We start from the raw sequence: 25,182 nt of genomic DNA, 5'->3' as shown, positions 1-25,182 counted from the left end.
GCTGTGTGTGACCAGCTGTCTGATGTATGTTAGGAAACAGGGTTTCTTCAATATTTTTACATATCAGGAATTGAGTCAGAAAGTCTAAAAGGACGGGCACAGTTGTTGCTCATGTATCAGAGAGCCTTTCAGCAAAGCCTAAATTCTGACTCCATAATTGAGTAGGGACAGAGTGACTGTTCTGCAGCTGCATGGCCTGGGATGCACATGGGAGCTAGCGTGCAAGCTGGGGCACAGATTCTGCAAATGTGGAGTCCTGCATGCTTGCTGTGGGCTGCAGGTGATGACTTGCAAACAAGGCACGTAAGTGCAATCAAAATGCAAACAGTCCTGGCATACTGAATTTTTATTTCCTGCTCAGTCACGGATGGGGCTACATTACTAAAAGCAAATGTTTCTCACGTAATAAGGTCAAAAATCTTCTGAGGTCAGTGGCCTATGGTTATGACTTCCTTACTGAATTTCAGTTTATGCTTCTTTAAAGGGCAGATTCTATTTATACACAACACAACTCCAGTTAAGAATTAAATACAAAAATTGTAAGCACAAAAAGATATGTCAAGCAGCAGTTAACGTGGATGATATGATTTCCCTGATAACTTTTGCATCCTAGTCCTGACAAAGACCCCACTATTTCCAAATGTAAGTAGTTGTTGTGCATCACTTTTTATCAGCAATGTTTCCTCTTGAGTTTTTAGCCATGGCAGCCACTTTGCTGCCTCTTATGTTTTTATTCTCAGTGACTGGGAAAATACATTGTTGCTGTTCAGTAGAAAAGCTGTAGTCATCCATGATACCCTTAAGGGTATCAGTCCCTGTATTTTGGATTGTGTTTGAGATGCCTCAGTCCCTGTTTAATACTCCAGCACATCTGAAGGTATTTCTGGAGATTTGGGGCTTTTATCATGGTCATTATATGGCTTAGCTCAGTCAGCTGTGCTCTGAGTGCTGCCAGTAACATTTAATGTTGTCACACAGAAAAGTTCAACTTCAGTTTGTCTTATGCTGCTTATTGGGATTTCCCATGTGTTTTTTTTTTTTTTGGTAACACATACTATGTGCAATAGCAAAGTTATGTATTTCAGGCCCTCCGCATCCAGGTCCATCAAAGTCCCTGTAACATCCCTGTATGTTTGCATTCTAATCAGAAATTGAGCAATGTGTATGCTGGGCTTCTGCAGCTGCGGAGTACTTTTGAACTTGAGTACAAATAGCATTTATGTTTTCTATATTTGAGCTTCCTGCATGATGTTATTCATCACAGCGTTCCTCATTTGGTCACGTAGCATTGTGTTTTCCGGTTAAAAACTTCTGGTACATTTATTAGATAAAATATTGGAGACAGGATTATTTTGGTACAGCCGGTAATGGTTCATGGTAATATGGATGACATTTAAAAAAAGCATAATAGCCAGTGATTTCAGCTGACATCTATTCTCCTGCAAATAATATACATTTTTGATGTGATCTATATGGATTTAGTTATCTAAGATGATTGCTATACTTTTCATGTGCGCACTGGAACAAACTGTAGCTCTGTTAAGTTTCTGAGAACATTTAATAATTTATTGTTTCAATTTTCCGTATTTCAGCCTCTGATGTGTGATAATACTTTGAGTTACTTCCCTTTTCCTTTCAAAAGCAATTGAGAAAATATGCTCCCTTTTTTTCACAGCTGGCACTGTATGTGCTGTCATTCCTGGAACCCAGGGACCTTCTGCAGGCAGCCCAGACATGCCGTTACTGGAGGATTCTGGCTGAAGATAATCTTCTCTGGAGAGAGAAATGCAAAGAGGAGGGTAAGGCTGAGCAAAAAGATGAATGTAACAGTGTTGCTGCCATAAAAAGAGCAGTTCATTTACATAATAAGCTTAAAGTTTTACAAAGGGAATTCGGATGACTTTAAATTTACCAGTTTGAGCTATGTGGTGCATATCTGTGTTGGAAGTAGGAAGCAGGAATAATCTGTGGACTGCTAGCAATGAAACTAGACTTAAGTTTGAACATCCTATTCATAAGGGTGTATAGTAGGGGTATGTTTTAAAAATACTATTATTTTTGCTTTGTCAGGACTGGTGTTATTCAAAATAAAACCAAAGCAAACCAAAGCTCTACGAGCTGAGATGGAAAAACGATAGGTGCACAAACTTGCAGTTTGTAAATAATGTGGAGGAAGAACTGCAGCGGTTGGGTAGAACAAGCCCTGTAATTTAATGTCAGTTGTAGGAAAATTAACAGAGAAATTTCATAGCGTAGGGAAGGAAAGTGGTAACTTGGTTCTTCAGAGAAGGGGATGCAGTTCCATAAGCCCTGTAGATTGGACAGCTCATGCCAACTCAAGAAGGTGCGGTGGTTCAGCAGCAATATGAACGGGCAATAAAAAGATTCCAGGGAAACAACCTCCTATTTGAAAACAACAACAACAAAAAAAGGTAAACTTTTATTTCTAAGCAGAAATACATGAACAAGGAGTCAGTTTCTGGAGGCAGAGCACGTGCCTTTGACCTCAGAGCAGTGTCCTTACTGGACATGGGCAAACACAGGTACCGTCCAGTCTGCCTGAGAGAAGAACTTGTGAAAGGTCTATGCAAGGGCTTTAAAAACGATGACAGAATAAATGTACCTGGGTATTTTTAAAGGCTCCCTAAATTAATGAGTTGTTCTTTTGCAATGGAAATCAGGTGTCTAACCTCGTAAATCTTAAGATTCTCCTCTTACCAATTTCAGTGAAAAATGTATTAAGAGGACAGAATGAGAAAAAGGAAAACGTTGAGAGGCATGAGTCTGCGTTTGTGAGCCTGAGAAGTAAAAAATAAATAATACGTAAAATTATGTACAAATAAGTAAGAATATGTCTAGGAATGAGAGCACTACCAAAACAGTATTTTAGCCTGTTTAGACGTAGTGAGGTGCTCAGTAATATGAAGGCACAGTTAATTCAAGTCTTGCAGATAGAAACACTAGAAAAAGGGCTAAAAGCAGAATGAAATCACGTAGTGGCAACAGACAAGACTCAGGCTAGTAATGAGATGCAGTGGAGAGAGATGCTGTGTAGAAGAGATGGATGGGTGAGAAAGAGAATTGGGGGAAAAAAAACAACACACACACACAAAAACCAACAACCTATAGTAGCAAGGATGAAACAAAGCACTACCTCTTAAGTACCAATTCAGCCAGGGCACAACTGCACATAAATTGAAGCCAGGCAAGGGCGTAGCTTTTTGAAAGAAAATAAAATAAATAAAGAGCCCACTAATATCAAGAATCACAGTGAACTCAAAGGTAACAAAGATGCATGACCAGAGAGGAGGTGCACACAAAGAAAGAATTGCTTTTTGAATGGCTTTGAAATGAGAGTATGAGCGGTTGTGGTGTTTGCTGGTTGATACTTATTTGAAAAAGGCAATATTCTGCTACATTTCCTCAGAAAAAGGGATCCAAAACCAAGGCAGTAGATTGCTAGGAAGGAGTGATGAACAAGAGCATTTTCAGCCACATGATTACCGTAATGATTGTGCTGGGAAGACCAGGAAAGATGTAGTATCAAGAGCAGGGTGGTGTCACTGACAAAATGCAAATCCTGGCATGGAGAAGATGAGCAGAACCCTCTGGCAGGAGGTTGTTATGTCGATGCAGTATTTAATTTCAGAGTTCACTGTAAGGTTTGGGAGGGAGAGAAGTTGTTTTATTGGGATTGGACTCATCACTCCCTCTTCCCCCCCCACCCCTTCTGTTTTTTAATTTTTTATTTTAACCCATTTTAGGGATTGATGAACCATTACATATCAAAAGGAGGAAAGTAATAAAACCAGGCTTTATACATAGTCCGTGGAAAAGCGCGTATATTAGACAACACAGGATTGATACCAACTGGCGGCGAGGAGAACTTAAATCGCCTAAGGTAAGTTTCTGAGCTATGGACATGGTGCCATGAACAAAGCAAGGTCAGCACCAGTTATTTATTTTTTTTTCTTTTTGCTACAGACAAGCCAGACTAGCCATGCACAAAAAGCAGTGTGTTTTACAAAAAGGAAATGATTTGTATTTTAGCTTACCATGTTTTTACATTAATTTCTGAGCACCACGTTAGGAAATCAAAATGCAATGCTTCATATAACAAAATTGTTGAACTGCTGTTTTAAAAAAATCTGCAGAATTTGGTGAATGCCTATGCCAGTCTTGTGAGGGAGATAATCTCAGAGACTTGATTGGGAGTACTTTTATTTAAAATTAAACATACAAACATGCATATTTGTAGAGCTGGGCCACGTACCTACACAAAAACATTCCACAACCATTCTATGACCATTTCATGCTTAGTTTAATAGATATTCTTATAAATTGAGCAACACAAGGCAGTAACTCTGTTTCATATTAAGATTTTGTTTTTTAAAATATTAACATATTTAGCAATATTGATTTCATATTCTCATTAAGTCCTTTCCAATACAAAGATACGAAGCAATACCTACAACATTTTTAAAAATAAATTAGCAACTGTCTAATCAAACTCATATTGAACTAGCAGTAAAAAACATGAAGATATATCCTTTTAGACAAATTCCCTGTTTTCTTGATTCCTGTACAATGAAACAGTAAGAACAAAAAAATTCCTGTGAAAACCCTATGGATATATCCTGCTGTTTATTTGGCCGTGACTTATGTACATCTCTGGCAACGGCTCTGTATTTCTTGCCTTGATACGCCACATCAAGTTATCTTGGAATTATTATTAAAATTACAGCCTCAGGCATTAGCCAAATGCCCATTTCATTTCGATGAACATCTTGAAGAGTGCTCAGATATCTTGAATAAAAGCATTTCTGTGTGTTCTGATACCTATTCTTTTACTGTATTGCAGTAAAATACACCGGAGTTTTTCCCAAATCAAGTATTGAAAATCCTACATCTGTGGAGTTAGATTCCAATCCACATTTCCAGCACTTTAAATGTTCTCTTTTTCTTGTGTTTCATTTAATTTACTATTTATAGTTTTTGACTTTGGTGCTGCCTGGCATTTAACAGATTACAATGGTAAGGGGCCAATAGACATGGTTGGCCTTGACCATAGAAATACAAATATGCAGCAAATAATACAGTGCCCTGCTTTTTGTTCAAGATTGAAATGACTCTTAAAATGTAAAAGTCTGAGGGGAAAAAAATTGAAAAATAATGATTATGAACATGTGATGGAGTAACTGCAGAGGAATTAAGCAATGTCCAGCTACTAATTTATCCTACTTTTATTACCGATTTACCCTGGTACTTGTAGGAGGTTTAAAATAACTGTGGTATGCTTGACAAGCAATGCAGTATTACTCCATGGAAGAAGGAAAATACCTTCTTTGGTCTCAGCTGGCAGTAAATTAGACTTGACACACAGGATTAAGGGGCCATATTATTTTTGAAGTTACTCTACCATTTTATAATTTATGAATCAGAATAGCACTTTGTTTCCCCTGCTTATCTCTGATCTCCTGAGTTAAATCGTGAGTGTACATTTTCATGTTCTTTATTGTCAGGTGCTCAAAGGTCATGATGATCACGTCATCACATGCCTTCAGTTCTGCGGTAACCGAATAGTGAGCGGCTCTGATGACAACACATTAAAAGTGTGGTCAGCAGTTACCGGCAAGGTAAGTTGAGTATGTTGCTGAATTGCTTAGGAAATGAGCTAGTAGGAGCCATAGTTTCATCAGCTACCACAGTTTTATCAGGCCACACACAGCATGGTCTTTGGTTTGTCTGGCACAAGATTCAGAAAAAATACTGGTAAACATTTGGGTCATCTTTCCCTACACAGAATCTAGTCTAGTTCAAAAAAGTCACCTTGATGTGAAATTACAATGCTGCTCGTGTTACCGTTGGCATATATCCTTGTTCTCTTGGCAATTCTTCTATTCTTGTGGAGTCATTTGTGACATGGATTCTAAAGAATTTGGACAGATATGTTGCTTTATCTCCCTTAAAGCTTAATTTAGCCTGCTTTTACCCCTCTAGATCTCACTTGTCTTCTATCATTCTTTCTGTTGTTTCTAAGTTATTGAAATGGTGTGTTGATTTTACTGGCTCTGTTTTCAAATACAGTTTGTTTTTCGTTCTAAGCCACTATATTGCTGAGCCAGAAAAAAAATGTAACTTGCTTTAGGTTTAAATATTTCCTATTAAATTAGATCCAGCTCAGGCAGGAATTTAATAAGCTTCAATAATTTAATTTTGGCTTAGGGAAGCAAAACAATATGTGCAATCAAAAAGACAGTACTGAACATTTCACTCATGTTAGAACATCACGGCTACTCAGCACACAGCTTTTGTTTTAAGGTGACTGTCCGTGCTCTATATGGATACAGAAATGACCTCAGGGAAATAGTAGATTTTCCTTCGAAACTAGTCTCGTGTATCCTTTGTTTTGTTTTAATGATACAGTTACTTGAACACCAGGACAGCTTTTGAGGATAACATGTTTAAGATGTAAAGGGTATCCACTTTTAATGTTTAAGCTGAATGTGTAAAGCATTTGTCTTTGCATGCCTAGAAATTCCTCAACAGGATTGTAAATACTACTGTGGGGAAGAATAAAATTAAAAGCAATGCAAAGCTTCACCCTGCCTCTACTGACTTCCCTACAACAATCTGTCTAATGATGGAACCCATATTAAATTTTTCATTTTTTAATTGAAAAGGGCAGGCTAAGCTCAAGTGAAAAATATTTGCTTTCTGTATACCACCCTCTCAAAAGCAAAATGTTCTTTTAAATATATAAAGTTGATCATACTAGCAGGACTTATCAATTCATGTTCAGTAATTTTTTTGAAAGTAATTACAAATCCTAGTGTGACTATTTACCTCCAACCTTAAAGAGAGAGCTAAGTATTGTATGTGAAAGATGGGAGACTGCTGTATTAGCCCTTATGCTTACTGATACTGAAGAATTAATAACAGGAACCCTGAAGGTTGGTTTGTGCAAATGAACATGACTAAATAATCCCCTTGACAGATGTAAAGCCCAAAATAAGGATTCTGTGTTCTTATTGCTTTAGAAGGATGATTTCTTAAAATATGAACAAATCAGTTGAAATTAAAAAAAATGTTTTGGAGCTGTAAAAGTGAAGAGAAGCTATGAACTGAAAACGATGGATTTGTTAGCAGTGAATTAAGCTAGAAGCCAGGAATTGTAGAATACTGGTAAAAGATTTTAAAGAACCAGAAATCTTATGTACAGCAGAAAAGCAAGGGATTTTCAAGTATGTTCGTTAGAAGGAACAGGATATTACCAACAGAAATTAGTGTACTATTGGTCACTGATGCAGAAAAAGTATTTATTTTTGGAGAAAAGTCATATGATGGAAACAGAACGTGCAGTGATGATAGAACACTTTATTTCAGCAGAAACCTGAAAGGATGTTAAACAACAGCTACCAAAGTTAGGGCTTTCTTTATTACAGCTGATCCAGATAGCCTGTATTTTCCAATCTGTTTCTGAAGTTACTTGTGGTTCTTCAAAAGGAGAAGAAAGCTAAAATGTGTCATTATTTAAATGGAGTAAACTAAAGACTGTTTATTTAGGATACATTATCTCAGATAAAAAATATTGGACTACGTGAAGAGGAGTCAACTAACAGAGGAAGGCCATGGAAATTAATGCCACTTAGCATTAGATTACAGAAAAAGAGATCATCAAACAGTCTTGACCTCTTTTCTCCTGCAGATATGGGTCTGACTGATAAAAATAATAGCGCTGAGGTAGATGGCCGTGTGCAGTGCAAGACTGCATCCCATGACACAGCAGAAGAAAATAGAGCAATGCGAAAATCAACATGGCACATATTTAAATGGGTTAGAACGTGGGTAATTAGAGAGATCACGTTGTTAATGTAAATGCAGAATCTTTATGGAGTATCTTTCTAGAAGGGTCTTGCAAGGATGTGTTCTAGTCTGTACTAGTTAGCACTTCACTGCTGCTCAATGAGAAAGCCGTATACAGCCATTACTTACAGGAATACAGAACGAGAGGCAGAGACAAGCCACTGCTCCAGAGCGGGTGAGGTTTTATACAAGTAGGTGTGAGCAAACGCTGTTTCTACATGGTGAAAAATCATGTCATACAGCTAGGATCAAAGAAGGGAGGCTGTGCGTGTGTAATGGGGGATTCTCTCCTGGGCAACAGTGAAGTCTGAGAAAGGTTTGAAACGCGGTTTTACTGTATTGATGCTGTAGCTGCTGCTTACAGACTGTGATGTTTCTGGAAAAACAAACAGAAAAATAAAATAGGAGTATATGGCTTATAGGTTGGTGGTAGAACTACTAAGTGAATGCTCTCTCCAGTTCTAACACATATGCTTCAGAAACATCCTGGAAGACCTTCAGTGACTCAGAAAAATACTGAGAAAAAGACTTAGGGTCTGTATTGAGAAATTTGGAAAGACAGTTTACTTTATCAAAAGCAAGATTATGGGGAATGTTCGTTACAGTCAGAGTACCAACAAGAGAGAGAGAAATTTCATGAGCCTTTTCTAACAGATAGAATTTTTAGTTCAAGCACAGAGAAGTCTCCAGGAGTCTTCTGGCTTTTGCTATGAGAGACTACTGTTACCTCCTTGATTACTTTTCTTAAATTTCCCTTCAACTCTGCCTAAACAGTAACTGAGCCCCACGTTTATTTTCAGTGTTTGAGAACGCTAGTTGGACACACAGGCGGAGTCTGGTCATCACAGATGAGGGACAACATCATCATCAGTGGATCCACAGACCGAACTTTGAAAGTCTGGAACGCTGAGACTGGAGAATGCATACACACCTTGTACGGCCACACCTCCACGGTGCGCTGCATGCATCTCCACGAGAAAAGGTAAGTCTTTGCCCAAAGTGACAGCCACGGTTTGGCTTGTAATTTATGCCGTGTTTACAGAAAATGCTTGTTAAATTTGGGTGCCTAATCAAACACTGAGTGAAACACAAAACGGGCAAAGCATCCAAACTAAACTACATAAATCAACACAAGGGAGGAGATGATTAATAGAAGCAAGAGCATAAGAGTGCTAATTAAAGAACAGAAAATGAAGTGTCATGGACTTTATAAAGTCACATTTTACCTGATTTCGAAACTAATTCTGTTATGCTGTGATCCAGTCTCCCACACTGTGAACAATTTCTTCTTAGCTTTTTGTAAAGGTTACAAACTTTTACTCATTTTGCAGAATGACTTTTTAAGTATTGTTAGTGCAGTATTTTATTAAGATTTTAACTGATTGCATCATAATTTCTGCAATAGTATGTCGTGTCTTGAGTCAAGGAACATTGGCAGAGCTCCCTTACTTGGCTATGGCATGGAGTAGTTGACAGAGTGCCCACTGGTTGTATTTCTTATTTTTTTGAAGAATGATGAAGTTTTCCTTTACCTGTTCCTTTAATATTAATTCCTTTTCATTTCTGTTCTTGCCTGAAAATGCTCTTAAAAGTATAAACTGAAAAAAAATCAAGCAGAATAACTGTTCTTTTAGTAAAGTATAACTTCTAAAGATCTTCTTTGTTTCCTTGTTACAATTAGTTAACTCAGTCATTAAAACGTGATGCTCAAAGCACTAACTTGAACTTGACATATTCATAAGCTTTCATGGGTGGACATAATAGTCCACAGTTTCCCATGGCATTATTTTGCTGTTCAGGAATTAAGTGCTTTTTAAATACTGATTGCTAATTATATCAAATGTGTCCTGGAGAAGTGAGTACAGCAATGAAGAAAAACACTCAAGTCATTTGCAACCCTAATGAAACGTCATACCAAACCCGGTCTTGGTAGCCAGTGGACAAATGCTACCTAGTGTCCCAGATTATAACTTATAACTGATCTGTAGCCCAATCTAATTGTTCTAATACTTTTATTTCCAATACTAAGTATACGAGGGGTTTTCTTGTTCCTGCAGAGTGGTGAGTGGTTCTCGAGACGCTACACTGAGAGTTTGGGACATAGAGACGGGCCAGTGTTTACATGTTCTGATGGGCCACGTAGCTGCAGTTCGGTGCGTTCAATATGATGGCAGAAGGGTTGTAAGTGGTGCATATGATTTTATGGTCAAAGTGTGGGATCCAGAGACAGAGACCTGTCTGCACACGCTGCAAGGGCATACTAACAGAGTCTATTCATTACAGGTAAGTGATTTGCATCTGCTGCTTTAGTTAATTAGCATTTAAAGTCAGTGTATTTCACCTTGTTTATTAAATTGTGAGTATCTACTCCAGAATTGTACAGGCCACAGGAATATAGGATCATCTGTGATAGTCTCCTCTCCAATTTTTAATAATTATAAGTTGTCTTAATTTAGACAGTGAGGTTTTTTTAGAGGAGCATTTTTAAAGCACCCAACACAACAAAGCCCAGATCTCTGTCCCAGCAAGTTAAGTGGTTTTGCATTTTTTTTCCCGCCATGTATTTTGAAGCTTTGTTATCAGTTTCCCTAAAAGAAGCTCTAATGTTACTATTTAAATAAATCAGATAATAGAGTTTTTGAAATTGTGCCAGATACCTCATTGGATTATTGTTCTGAATTATACAAATCTGTTTATCCTTATTTTGTAGTCACATCTTCTAGTTCCAAGCTGTAATTCACAGCAAGGCTAAACCTAAAATTTGAATGCCCTGACATAAATCTCCAGTCTTGTGCTTCCTTTTCTCAGAGTCGAGGCTTACAGTTGTGAGGCTTCGTCAGCAGAGACATGTTACTGTAGATGCAGGTTAATATTGGTATTACTCTGTGGCATGGTTTTATTGCTTACCTGTTACCTGACTTTTCACCAGACCTATGCTGGCAAAGACATGCATCGACTCTTCTTACCTTTACTAATCCAAGAGATCATCTTGTTCATTCATAAAGTCAAAGCATCACTTCCAGGCACATAAAGGAGAAAAAAATTAATTTCATGCTTGTGCCTGTTCTCACCACAGTCTGTCAGAACTTGAAAAAGAAATTAACAATTACAGTTTACAACCAGGAAGCATTCAGTATGTAACTAGTCTGGATTATGGCACAGAAAGTGAAGCTCTGTGCTAGAGAACTTTTTTCCTAAATTCTTTAATCATAAGGTTTTTCTCACCATAATAGATTAAATGTGAACAAGATGCCTAATTGATTTTCTTCTGAAAAATACGCAGTAAAATTTATCAGATATCTCCAGCCCTTCCCTTACATTTATATGCTGAGGAGTATTCTTGTATCGAGCAGCAAACAAGTTAAAAATGCTGTATCACCTCTCTCTTAAAAATATTACAGTTTTATTTCACCTGGTGCAATTGAGGAATAGTGTATGTTATTCTGCCTTATGTTCACTAGTGGCTCTTGTTCTGGCTGATGAATATTAATGTCTTGCTCTGATACTGTACTAATAATGGATCAAATAGTTGGGTAATGTTACTCTCACTGATAGTATTTATACCCTGTAAATGGAACTTGGTATTATAAAAATAATTTTCTAGGGGGCAGAATGCTACAGGTGCTTACAGTTTTAGGAGAGGAAGATTTGTTAAAATTGCATAGTGAGCTCCTGCTGAGATAGCCCAAAACAACACAGCTCCCATAAATAGCATATTACGCTGATAACCAGCCTGCCTTCCCCATCCCTGCTTCACAGTGGATTCTCTTACAGTTCAGTATTTCCCCTTCTGTGGACCCCCTACCATTTGCCAGAGATCCTTATGCAGCAACTTAAGATTACAGACCATACTGTGTTTTCTTAGTCGTCTCTTTCTTAGCTGCCTTTGAAATAATCTACAGATTCTCAGGGTCTTTGAGTAAATTCAGCTTAGAAGAAAAACATCCCATGGTGTTTCCACCCAAGAAGGGTGCTGGCTACTCACCATTCCTGGTCCTTTATCCAAACTCAAATTGTTCACGTCCTGCTTGGGAACTAGGGTGCCCAAAGCAGGATGCAAAATTCCAGTCAAAGTCTTAACAATGCTTGCTAGAATTGGAAAGTTATTTTACATGCCTTTTATAGCATATGTCTATTTCAGATACCAGAGTGTCTGTTTGTAGTATATATTTTCTTTACCAGAACTGCAGTGTATGCTGGTAAGCAGTCTGCATGTGCCAGTCACTCCCTAAGTTCTTTTGAAGTGAAGTGCCAGGCTCAACCATATTTGCAGGCAGTGATTTCAGATGTTCTAAGATCTAGGAGACCTTTATGGAAAGCAGCAGTCAGAGAGCTGGGTTCTCTGTTCTCCTTTACTGCATACCAGTCAGTCCGGACAGACAGACAGTGTCGCCTTGCCCTACCTATAGCAAAGGCTCCTGCCAAGTCATCATTTTCCCAGGCTGCAGTTGTACCTGCATGCGTTCAAGCCAAGTTCACATCTTCACAGTTCTCTCTCAGCTTTTACACTTTGCTCTGGGTTCATTTTACCATTTTAAATGTTGCACGAGTCCTAATGAAAATACTAATTGCCAGAACTCCCAGAAATCTTTGTGATATCTCTAATAACATGGTAAACAAAGTTCTGAACTGAAAGTATCTCTGCACCAAATTTGCCTCCATCTTGATGAAAATACAGCCAAGACATCTGCCGTTTCACATGGCTTTTTACCATCACAGAAGAAATATTGGTTAAGCACGTTTTCCCAAAATGGACATTTGTTGTTACTTACCACATTGCTTACAACCAGACAGATTATTTGTTAGTTTCTTCTGGAAATTGAAGTTAGGCTGACTGATCCAGAATTCCCCATCTCCCATCATCATCTCCTTCAATAAAAAGAGAACTTGTATTTGCCATCTGAAGTCTTGTCTATCTTCCATGAGTTCTCAAAGATAGCAGCAGATGTCTCTGGAATTGTCTTCAAACAACTTGCCTTATGCATTTTTTTCCTATTCTAGCAGAAGCTTGTATTCAGTTGTCACCGGTGTCAGTGCTGTTAGCCTACACTCAGATGGCTGAGGACTGAAACAAAAAAAGTTAAATAGCTGGCCTCATTTAGTGTTTCCTTCCCACTTGTCGTGGTTCCACTGCACATAAATGAGCTTTTTAGTTATGTTTTGGCCTTCTTCATGTTTTTTTTTTTTATTTAATTTTTTTATATAATAGTGTTTTATCATCCTTAACAGCTCTTGCTAGTTTTATCTTGTTTTGTGCTCTGCCTTTCTGATTTTGTCCCATTTATACGCACCTATTGATCTAGTTTCTACTTTTTGTACGATTCCTTGTACTTCAGCCAAGTGGGTCTTGGTAATTTACTACACTTCCTATCTTTCCTTCACACAAGGATAGTTTGTGTCTTTAAGAAAGTGCCAGCTCTCCTGAACTCTTCTTCCCCTCAGAGAATAGATATATAAAAACCACATGGGAAGGAAGTCTCAATTTATTGAAGTATTCCTCCTTGAAGCCCACTGTTTTTATTCTTCTGCTCTTTTTTCCTTCCTTTTTTGAGAATCCTGGACTCTTATGTCATTGTCGCTATCATTCAAGTTACCTTCCACCTTTATATTCTCTACATGTCCAATCTTTTTGGTCAAAAGTATCTAATCTCGTAGCTGATTCCTCTACATGTTCATGTTTAACATGTTTTTACTTTATATATATATACGCCCAGAAAATCTAAGAATTTGGACATCTGTGTTAGCCTGTATGCTTTTCCCAACAATGACTAGGAAGAGTTCCTTACTGCACACAATTATGATTATAAAATGGTTACATCCAGCATTTTTCAATCGCATTCCCTCCATTTCCCTATGTTTTGGCTTTTGTATAGCTTGCTCTGGATTAATGTTGTTGCCCTTCTCCAGCTTAAAGCCCCCCTGACTTCTAAAAAGCAGGTTTGGCTTTTTTAATTCTTTGCTATGAAAATGGCATCCTTTTACTGTTGTACCCTGCAGCACAGCCAAGATTCTGTTCTGTGTAGAAGAGTTGTATTACATCTGAAAGACCAATGGTTCAGTGTTGTTCTCCTCAAGCTGAGTACCTCCTAGGCCATGTCTACAACAGGAAATTACGCTGCCCACAAGTCACCTGCTCTAATATCGAACAGTCACTTCAGTCTCTATGTAGACTGAACTTTTATTTTGTAATGCCATTTCCAAATATATACATATGCAGTATCTAACATTGCATTTAGTGAATTAAATGCTTAATAGCCTTCTTCATATAGAGCATTGTAAGATCCTGATATAATTGCTTATAACAGATTTACCTTTCTTGTAGTTTGATGGTATCCATGTGGTGAGTGGATCTCTTGACACCTCCATCCGAGTCTGGGATGTGGAGACAGGAAACTGCATTCACACGCTGACGGGCCACCAGTCTTTAACAAGTGGAATGGAACTCAAGGACAATATACTTGTGTCTGGGAATGCCGATTCTACAGTCAAAATCTGGGACATTAAAACAGGACAATGTTTACAGACATTGCAAGGTGAGCTCAAACTACCTTCATGTAAATCAAGCTGCCTGCAGTAATCTGTGCTGCAGATCCTATGTCAAAACTTCTAAAAATGACATGCAAAGAAACAACCACGGACCATTTACAACTTAAATATCATTTTTTCTGATGACAGCTGTATGATCTTTAGAGGAACAAAATGTATTTAATCTAATCTATCCAAATCACTTGCCTATTATGAAAGGCAGATGGTCTGGACTGATAGAAATTCGGTATGGGTGTATTAGCCTAATAAGCCACAGAAGTATGTAGGAAATGACATCTCAAAACAGTCAGTCAGCGTACTTATTTAGGGGTCACTTAGATGTTTCAAAGCCTACTGATTAATTGGAGCGGGAGGCAAAGTACCCTGTCTATTGCAATAAATCAAAAGAAATGAGTGGAAGATGTTTTCTTTAGTTCAGTAATAAGAAAGATTTCAGTTTCCACTCGGGCATCGTGCACATGAACACATTGTTTTGTTCCCCCCCTAAAAAAGGTCTTATATCATATCCAGCAATGCCAGCTACAGCAGAAAATTAAGCTTCACTGGAAAGCAGGCTGCTGTTTTAACAATTCATATGTCTTATCTATATATCCATCAATACTTACTGGTAGAGTAATCCCGTAATAACACTTCAAAGGGACATGGAGACAAACAGTCATAGTGGCCACCTCATTCTGGATGGTTACGCTCATTTTCATGAATTCCCAGGTATACACTTGCCCTGCTGTAAACAAAACAAGATCATTATAACAAAGAAGGAAATACACGGAATTTTTCTATGCCTGCATTCACTTTTTTGAAAACATGGGGCAAGGCTTCTGTACCTTTTTAAGCAGAAAAACAGAGTTAAAGCATCTAATAGATAGAAACAGCTGTATGCAAATCGATGGATATTTATGTTAGATGCAGCGCTGGCTGTCCTTGAGTTCTAATTACAAAAATGTTCTGGTTTCCTCCTCTAGGTCCCAACAAGCATCAGAGTGCTGTGACCTGTTTACAGTTCAACAAGAACTTTGTAATTACCAGCTCAGATGATGGGACTGTAAAACTTTGGGACTTGAAAACGGGTGAATTTATCCGAAATCTAGTTACATTGGAGAGTGGGGGAAGTGGAGGCGTCGTGTGGCGGATCAGAGCTTCTAACACAAAGCTAGTGTGTGCGGTTGGAAGCCGAAATGGGACTGAGGAAACAAAGCTGCTGGTATTGGACTTTGACGTGGATATGAAGTGAAGGGCAGAAAGATTAATTTGTCCAAACGTGTAGACGATGTTCTCCTTTCCCTCCCCCTGAAAAAAAAGAAAAAAAAAAGAAAAAAGAAAAAAAAGAAAAAGGAAAAAAAAATCCCTTGTCCTTGGTGGTGCAGGATGTTGGCTTGGGGCAACAGATCCTAAAGACCTACAGACTACGAAGGAGAAGACAAAGATGATGAACTCTAACTGACAAGTGAGGCATTTGCTGTCTCGTCACATAAAAAGGCTACACTTTCGACCGGGGCAGCTTTGCAAAAATACGACTTTTGAAATGAAACCAGGTGCAATTATTTCTTTAATTTCCTCCAACTGCTTCCTTCAGCAATTTGGAGGTGAAAAAAAAAATGTTACAGTTCTTGTTAACAGGTTATTTTACCACAAAGATCTCGAAAGAAGCTGCACATGCAAGCCTGCTCGTGCACCCCTGGGCCCCCTGGGTCCGGGCAGCCCCTCCAAGCAACGTGCTCTCCCCTAGCCCCGCTCTGAGCAGGGGTTGGAGCAGACGACCTCCAGAGGTCCCTCCCAACCTCTACGAGCAGTCACTGGTTGACTTTCAAAAACTAGAGAGCATCTGCAATGACAACAAAAACAAAAGCAAAACCAGAAAGAGTCCATTCCTGGTGTGGAAAAGCTGAAATATTACTGTGAATTGTTTTGTACAGTTTTATCAGAGCTTTTTCTTTTTTTCTTTTATTCCTTTTTTTTTTTTTTTTTTTTTTTGCCAACCATTGCCAATGTCAATCACAGTATTAGCCTCTGTTTAATCTATTTACTGTTGCTTCCATCTACACTCTTCAATGCATAAGTTGCTCTGAGGTGGCAAGTTGTCCTGGGTTTTGAGAGTCCTCTGATGGATTTAATTCGCAATGCTGGTGCTAGAAGTAGGTCTTCAATTACGGGATTGTTGTCCCACCCCTGTACTGTATTCCCAGTGGCCAAACTTATTTATGCTGCTAAATGAAAGAAAGAAAAGCAAATTATTTTTTTTTATTTTTTTTTCTGCTGTGACGTTTTAGTCCCAGACTGAATTCCAAATTTGCTCTAGTTTGGTTACAGAAAAAGACTTTTTGCCACTGAAACTTGAGCCAACTGTGCCTCTAAGAGGCTGAGAGTGGAAGAGTTTCAGACAATTAAGAGTGAAGTTTGCCTGCAAATAAAGAATTGAGTGTGTGTGCAAAGCTTATTTTCTTTTTTCTGGGCAAAAATTAAAACACATTCCTTAGAACAAAGCTATTGCAGCCTGTTCTGTGGGGAAATTTTTCTTTGTGAGGGCTGTGGTGAATGGAATGAACATACATTAAAAGAAAAAAACTGACAAAATTTTTAAAAAATATTATAAAATACAAAAATGAAATAAAGTTGCTGGTCAGTCTTAGTGTTTTACAGTATTTGAGAAAAAAAAACAACTGTTACAGTTATTGCTGGGAGGAACTGACAGAGCAAAAACTTACGTTTTTGTAAAGATGTCACATGCAAACAAAATGAGAAATGAAAGAGTCAAATGGTTTGCCTCATTCTCCAAGAGCCACAACTCAAGCTGAACTGTGAAAGTGGTTTAACACTGTATCCTAGGCGATCTTTTTTCCTCCTCTTTTTTTTTTTTGTTTTTGTTTTATTTATAGTCTGATTTAAAACAATCAGATTCCAGTTGGTTAATTTTAGTTATGTAACAACCTGACATGATGGAGGAAAACAACCTTTAAAGGGATTGTGTCTATGGTTTGATTCACTTAGAAATTTTATTTTCTTATAACTTAAGTGCAATAAAATGTGTTTTTTCATGTTAGTATGTCTTTTTTTTTTTTCCTTTCTATTTCTTGGGGTTAATTTAATACTATACATCCTATGAAGCCTAAAGCAGGTCAAGTTGCTCGGCTTACTGGTAGATGCTAAAATATGTCTCAGGACTTTTTATGTAACACTTCCACAAACAGGTGCACAAGCGTCCTCTCCTTCAGTTGCTGTATAGGATTTGTCACACGGCCTTCAACAAACATGCGGTAAAGCCATTAGCTTCCTAGCGCTAGGAACGTGTCAGGATTTGACTCTGGAGGGAGTCAGCTATAAAAAGCATCTGAAGTACATAAAAACTTCTCCCAATAGCATCTTGTTACTGCATCTTAAATTGAAACTTGATGTTTATTATTTATGGATTTCAATCAATTGATTGCAGTCTTAACAGCGGAGAGTACATCCATAAATACAACTAAAATCAAAGTTAGGATCTGGGGCAGGTTGAAATAAAGACTACAGAAAAAAAGAATCCCACAACATTCCAGATCAGTCCGACAGCAGCTCTATCAGAAACCAAGGTAAGCCATCAGCTGCCTTAGAAACCTACCAACTGAGAGAGAGTCTGTTTCTCTCTTAAATCTCCTTGACCAAAATTACTGTTTTTGTCTGTGCCTTTTCCGTCAGGGCACACAATTTACTTGTTTGTGACAGTTTTCCCTATAGAAAACTGTAATTAAAATAAACAACAGAAAAAAAAAATCCAAACGAAAGTATTAGAAGAGAAACTACATGGATGGAAGAGACAAATATTTATATACTTATACATCAATGACTACGTGCTTATTCAAATGTAGTTCCAATTCCCACATTATGCAAAACGAGTAATGCTGAAGGATCACACTTCCATCTGGCCTCTAGAGATTAAAAAGCCATACAAAATGACTGAGCAGCAACAAATTGTAAAAAGCTGTTCATTGAGTTGGTGTTTAAGGAAAAAAAATTGCAGTAAGCCCCAACACATAAAGCTATGATTGTCCTGGTATTTACGTAAAGACAATTAAAGAGCTAATCCTCCCATCTCAAGTGACAGCCTCAGACTGCCACAACTTCAGCGCGTAGCTCGGGCACACACCCCTGGGGGCCGGCAGAAATGCTCGATGCGGGGCCAGGCCCTGGTGTAGGGACGCTGCTCGGCTGAGAACACGGGTAGGACTCTCGGCCACCCCGAAAACAGGTACGTCAGCCTGGGCTGAGCTACTTACGATAGGGGATGGAAATAGAATAGTAAGAGATGAATATTTAATGCAGGGACCTAAGCAACAGCTTTTAAGATTATGTAATTTTCTTCCGCGATTTGTAAAAATTGCAACAACATGTTTTCAAAGAGCAAAGGCACTTGCCTATCTGCACAGGAGAATGACAGATTTCTGAGTAACATTGCGCTGGAGGGCAGGAATACAAATCAAGGCAGAAGACTGAAATGACTGAAGAGGAAGAATAACATCCAAATCGGTTCAAGCTGTGTGTAAGTACACTTTAAGCAGCCAATATGACCAGGATCAAAGTGTGCTTAACTAGAATTCAAAAGTTTTCCAGTTAATAGCATAGCTCCAACACTATCTCAACTGTTCAAATTAATACAGACCAGCTTGAACCTGTTAAGCAAACCACATTTCTAGCTTCCTTTATCCCAGATGTTGATAAAAAGTACTGCCTGCAAAGTCAAGATGTGATAAACCGTCACATATTAACTACAAAAATCAGAACCCTACTTAACATTTACTTTCTAAAGCACTTTTCCCCTTTGATAAAACAACTCCGTAAAGGTGTGTTAGCATTCTAAAGTCTTCTGGGTTTGTTAAACACTCCGTTTAGGTTTGCAGGCATTCACATTGCTTATGAGATACCTGAACAACGTAGCTCAAAGAGCAGAAGTTTGTTAATTTATTAAAGCGACAGCATTTCAAAAATAGGCCTGTACTAAACACATGATTTGTACGAAAGTATTCACACAGCTTTTCTCTACAGTACCCTTCATGCTACCATACTCACTGAAACCTTCAGTTCACTTTGTTTAGTTTGGCAGCACCTGCTCCAATCGAGGCTGTTTAGAAATCATCTCGTCTTCATTTTGTGTAATTACATTTTGATTTTCAGGGTGGGTATTTTTATTTTTTTAAAATAAAAACATTTGTGAATACTAGCATAAGATCTGAACTGCTTTACGCTCTCAGTATGCATGCACTTGTTGAATCTAGTGGCTTATTCATCGTAGATTATATCAAAACGATAGCTGCAGCTACCCTAGAGAGATAATTGCACCAGTGTTTCTGGACTCTTGTCTTATTGCTGATTCCCTTATTTCCTTTTATTTTAGCCCTAGAAGGAGCTTCATAATTTTCTCCTGTATCTGAAGCCAAGTCAACAACACTAAAAGGCTTTTGTGCAGTTATTCTTTTTGAGCCGTGCCTCTAGCCAGCAATAAGCCAGTCAGAACTGGCACTGCCACTTCCTCCAAGATCCCGTTCCCGTGGTCTCACACACCCATTTACCTCCTCAAGAGCTAAACGCAGCCATTTCACAGCTGCGTCGACACCAGTTCGTGGTTCAGAACTAATCCAGCACCTCAAAAATACACTCACGTGGGCACTGGGTCTTCAGGCCCAACACACTGGTGCTATCCAGGCAGGCCTTCAACAGCCCTCTCCCACAGCTCCTGTGCTCAACCAATTGTGGCTCCTGATGCACAACCAATTCCCATCCAAACAGGGGGAACAGAAAACAGCATCCACCAGATACTACTGGGGAGTTTTTGCCAAACAAACAAACAAAATATACAAATAAATAACAGGTCAAATGTCTTCAACTGTCTTTCAGCATACTTTCCTGGGATATTTTACTAATCTGCTTATGGAATCCAGTGTAAAAGAAATACAAATCTCTCATTGTCTGGCCAAAGTTTTCCACCAGCAAGTCCACAGCTGAATCATTCAGAAAAGGGAGTCACTAAATTCTGGGATTAGATAGGCAAAAGACCCAGACTGTAACAGTCAAAAAGAAAAACCATTTGAGTCACGCTGACCACACAACTGTTAATTACTCGAAGGGCAATATCCAAACATACCGACTACTGAATCTCAAAGAAAGGGGAGAGTACTTTCTCTCCATCTCCTGCCATTTTACCTATAGCCTTGATCCTTGACCCTGTTACTGTTTGAAAATGCATGCTGTTTGAAATTTCAGTATTTTATGATGTTTATGATGAAGGATATGACCTATATGAGATACATTTGGTTTTTCAAACTTCTAAAAATTGCATATATTCAAACATTTTTCAGTGACACGGTTCCTCAACCATCAGTGCAGGTTTGCAAACGAAATGGCTGCTTTAACAGAAAAGCTGTTCCCTCCTGCAACAGTCTGACAAAACTAGGTGTCCCCAAAAACTCAGCAGCCCTTATGGGCTCTTGCTCCCTGTTCAAATTGCCGAATGGCCCAGCAGCTGTAGGAGTACCTCAGAGGACAGCAGTGGTGCACTGTGCTGCCCGCAGTGCGCTGCTGAGGCGAAACACTGCAGCACTCCGTGTGACTGCAGTTGCCTAAGACCAATGGCTTCATGCCCACACACACGCTGCATTGCTCCAGCCCAGACGTCCACAAAAGTCCTATACAATCATGACTAAGCATCACCTGGCCAGGACAGATCTCCCACCAACTAGAGCCAGCCAAAACCATTAATCACAGAAGAACCCAGCAGTTGTTTTTAAACCACACACTGTGCAGGGCAGTGGAAGGTGAGCAGACCTCCAAAGGCATCCTCCAGCCCTCCTCTGTCCTCACCTCAGCCTCGCTCAGACCCAACGTCAGCTACCCGGTCCCCATTCACAAGCTGGTTTGTCCCAGCACAGCAGCAATAACTTCAGACAAAGAAAATTATTTGTCCTCTGCATGTCTCTGTGCTGCTGGAATCTATTCTGTGCTTTCTGCCACTTTCTTCACAAGGACAACACGACCTCAGCCTAACACGAAATGCTCCGAGGGAGTCCATGAGATGAGAATGCATCATTCAGCCTGGAGCGAGATGTTTGTCATCAGCATTGCTAAAACGATTTCCACCTTGAGACTAGACTGAAAGTAATGTTCTAGACCTGCTGCAATCAGACACATTTCAAGTTGATTTCAATACCCTATTTTTTTTCAGACACAAAGCTTTTAATGCCACAAACCTCATCTGGCCTGGGTGTCTCCACGCCTGCATAACAGGCACATCTAAGAGGCAACATTGTGAGTTAGGTTGCACAGAATCTGGGCGAGCTCACGGTCTACAGACAGGGAACAAGCATGCAAGGTCAGTATAAGCTGGATCTGAAATGGCCTGTGAAAATCAGAGGAAAGCAGGTGCAATGAATCTGGGGCTTTTTCTGTCCAATCAATATAAGTCCTACAACAACTGCTTGGGGGTATTTCATCATCCTCATCAACAAAGCATAGGAGCAAACTTTCTTTATGAAGCCTTTAGTCTGGCTGGCCTGTAATTGAGAACAGAACCAGCCACGTTGGCTCTGACTTGCAGGAACCTCTCTTACCTGGGGCGGGTTGTTTGATGGGAAGATGAATGGAACGGCCCCAAACTTCTGTCTGGCTCATCACAGCAGGCAGGCAGATGTCTGAGATGCAGGTTTTGCATGGTGCTTACGGTGCGCTATTCGAGAAGGCTTTGTTCATTTAATTTTAAACAGGATACGTGGAATGCAGAAGATCCAAAAACTTCAAAGGCGCTTGCCATTGCCAAAGGAGCTGCATTTTGACTAAGTTCAGCCTCTAGATTACATATTCAAATCTGACAGTGTGGGAAGATGCTCACACCTTCAAGAGGCTCGAAGATTTCTAACGAATTGAGGCATTCATATTAGTTGGCTATAAACACCAACGTGGTAAATTGAGCAGTACGACTGTTCCTAAATGGGAGTTTTATTTTCAGCTCCACCATTGAAATGAATTTCTAATAATACCACAGCTTTGCAGATACACAAACAATATAAAGCAGGTTTCCTTTACCCTGGTGTACAGAACTGAGTAGTACATTTCCCTCTCTTTTCAGACTGTCATTTGCTTTTAGGTTTCCTGATACATTTCATTGCTGATTTTAAATTTTTACATTATAGTTTGGAAAAAATAAAGCACTGAAAAGCTGCTGACTAGACAGGACTCCAACATTTTTCCTTCAGACTGTTTGCTGCTACTTGTGTGCTTTGGTATTCCTCCTGTCAATTCTCAGCTGACAGGAGTGTATGTTTCTATTAACTAGCATACACATTTTCCCAAATAATTAAGATTTATAGAAACATGTTATACTGCTGTCCCCTGTGGAAAAGTTTCTTATTTTTTTTCTGCTGGTGTTTCTGATGCTGATTTATACCACGCATTAGGCATGCACTGGATTCTCTCTTTACCATTCTGCTGACTACTGCCACACTTCAAATATCCCATTTCATCCAAAGCAACACAGTAATGCAATGTTCCTCGTGAAACACATCCCACACAATTTGCCATTACATTTCATGAGCAGATGTATATCCAGACATGACCGGGTTCCCCTGTTCACAGGCAGCCACTCACCAGCAGAACCAGCTGTTGAGACCTCACCGTTCATCACTTTTGGCCATATGGCAGAACAGGAAGAACCCAGGTCAGAGGCACAGCAAGATGGAGGAATGCACCTCTGAGTGAGAATGCCACTGATACAGCCACCAACCAGTAAAGCTAGGAGGGATATGGCTCCACTAAGGCAACAGGTCTCCAATATTAGTTCAAAAATTCAAGATTATAACCTATATTTTAAAAAGATTCAAACTATGCATTCATTTCTACATACATTCACATATTGAACCACTTCTTGCTTTACATATTAAAAAAAAAAAAACCTTGCTGACATAATAACCTGTTTTCTTCATTTCTTCACTTGTTTTCATTTTCTCTGACACTAGCACTTCAGTTTCCTGTTTCACTTCCTCCTTTGTTATGTCCCTGTTGCTTTTCTTTTAACGATTTACTACTCATGTTCCCTGTTTTTCACAGTCCACAAATGACTCAAATGGTCTGACAGCAGTAGGATCAGGCCCTCTAACCATGGCCCAGTTTATCTCCAATTTCACAAACAACCGAGCAACAAGGATTGCCTAATTAATGCTCATTAAACATCCTCCCTACTGCTTTCTGCCAAAAGATAGTATTTTCCTAAAAATCATGTATTATCTTGCTCATTAGGAAATCTAATGTGTAAAGGCAAGTCTGAAAGTATTCCTCATTAGGAAACACGGGTGATACAGGCTTTTCTAAATCCGGGCAGAATTCAGGAGATACTTTTAGTGAAAAGTCTCAGGACAAGCACAGAAACCATCACTCCACCAGATGCCTGTTTGTTTCATAAAGCCATGCATAAACAAGAATGTGAGGCTGCAAATGAACCCCTATTCCAAACCCAACAGCGGCGGCTGATTTTCCTTCCGGTACCACCACCACAGCGCAGCTGGGGCAGGGCGGGCTGTCAGGGTATGTTAGGAATCACGTATAAAGCACGTCTAAAGCAATCTACTACACATTGCTCACTAATTCTTAATATACAATGACAGCGTAGGCAATAAAAGCTCCAGAGCCAGCGTGATGATGTGACTGCACACTGGGTATATGACCCGAGTGCTGGTGAAATTTAACTGTTGTAGTGACACACTATATAGCCAGCTGAAAAAAGTCTGGGGCATCCTGCACTGCTCTGAGATTTGGCTTCTGCATAGTGTTAAACCACCGTGACTTATTCAAAGAGATAAGCAACTGTTAAGAAGGACACAAACTGTCCAAAGCAACAAAGCCACAGATAAGACACCTGGTCTCTGCAGGGCAAAAAGCAATACAAACAAACAACCACCACAACAAGAACAAACCAAACCAGCAAAACTCCAAACCAAATCCCTGCATCTTTCATCTGCATGTTTCATTTCAGCTTAATAATAACATTACCGAGTGCAGGTGACCTCCTCACCTCACAAACGCGTGCCCACCCATCCCCAGCACAAGCTCTTTGTGCGCCTCACTCACAGGCTCTATGGCTGCATTTACTCAACGAGAAAGATAAATAGGATTTGCCTTACATTTGGTTGTGGGTTGTTTGGTTTTTGTTTGTTTGTTTTGGTTTTTTGTTTTCCTCATTTTATTCAAGCATTTTGCTTTTGTTTTGTTGTATTACAAATAGGCAGAACAACAACCATTGCATTTCCCCATGGCTTGAACAAAGCTGGCAATAGATGGGTGTTGCTGCTTATCCTCTCTAGGGTGTAGAATGATTGTATCAGGGAAAATAAATTTGAATTAGACAGAGTTTTGAAGCCCAAAAAGCACGACACGTGACTAGCATTGTATCTTGAAAGCCTGAGGTAAAGAACCGTCCCCACTGACAGCCCGCCTAATCCCCGCACAGCCAACAAGAGGCACCACGCAGCACACAGCAGCAGTTAAACCTAACAGTAAAGGGAACAGGAGCTTTTCCACAGACATGAGGAGCGCACCAGAGGAGAAGAAAACCCCACGGGCCTCACAGCAGCACAGTGCGATGTGCTCTGGGGTAGTCCATGCATGGCTCCCGTTGCGCAGCCTGACTTATCAGGCAGCCCGACGCAGACAAAACTGATCTGACAGGAAGACAAGAGTTCCTTTCATCTTTGACTCTCCAAACAAATTATGCTCTCTAATTAATGCCCAAACCCAGTCATTTGTGCAGAGAAACCTGAG

At 39.4% G+C, this 25,182-nt stretch overlaps 1 protein-coding gene and 1 long non-coding RNA gene across 12 annotated transcripts in view; one reads left to right on the top strand and one right to left on the bottom strand.

Moving 5' to 3' along the window:
- FBXW7 (F-box and WD repeat domain containing 7) overlaps positions 1-17,449 on the top strand; it is a 164,454-nt gene extending 147,005 nt beyond the window's left edge. For all 4 annotated transcript variants that reach the window (XM_068680962.1, XM_068680961.1, XM_068680963.1 and 1 more), the window contains 7 exons: positions 1,676-1,799; positions 3,765-3,901; positions 5,523-5,636; positions 8,667-8,848; positions 9,924-10,149; positions 14,189-14,399; positions 15,375-17,449. In XM_068680962.1, the coding sequence (XP_068537063.1) occupies positions 1,676-1,799; positions 3,765-3,901; positions 5,523-5,636; positions 8,667-8,848; positions 9,924-10,149; positions 14,189-14,399; positions 15,375-15,643 (1,263 nt within the window). In that variant the 3' untranslated portion in view covers positions 15,644-17,449. The remainder of the gene's footprint in view (positions 1-1,675; positions 1,800-3,764; positions 3,902-5,522; positions 5,637-8,666; positions 8,849-9,923; positions 10,150-14,188; positions 14,400-15,374) is intronic.
- Positions 2,072-25,182, bottom strand: part of LOC137856068 (uncharacterized) — a 216,729-nt gene continuing 193,618 nt past the window's right edge. For 4 of the 8 annotated variants that reach the window (XR_011096180.1, XR_011096175.1, XR_011096176.1 and 1 more), the window contains 3 exons: positions 15,018-15,136; positions 14,178-14,358; positions 12,528-12,931 (listed from right to left, as the gene is read on the bottom strand). This is a non-coding gene — a long non-coding RNA (uncharacterized lncRNA). Of the gene's footprint in view, positions 2,404-3,335; positions 3,656-10,832; positions 10,883-12,527; positions 12,932-14,177; positions 14,359-15,017; positions 15,137-25,182 lie in introns of those variants that run through there. The other 4 variants (XR_011096181.1, XR_011096179.1, XR_011096178.1 and 1 more) reach the window with 4 other exon arrangements.

The sequence above is a fragment of the Anas acuta genome, chromosome 4, assembly GCF_963932015.1.
Source record: "Anas acuta chromosome 4, bAnaAcu1.1, whole genome shotgun sequence".
Classification (NCBI taxonomy): domain Eukaryota; kingdom Metazoa; phylum Chordata; class Aves; order Anseriformes; family Anatidae; genus Anas; species Anas acuta.
The sequence above is the reverse complement of the archived record's forward strand: the minus strand, read 5'-3'. Positions and strand labels throughout refer to the sequence as shown.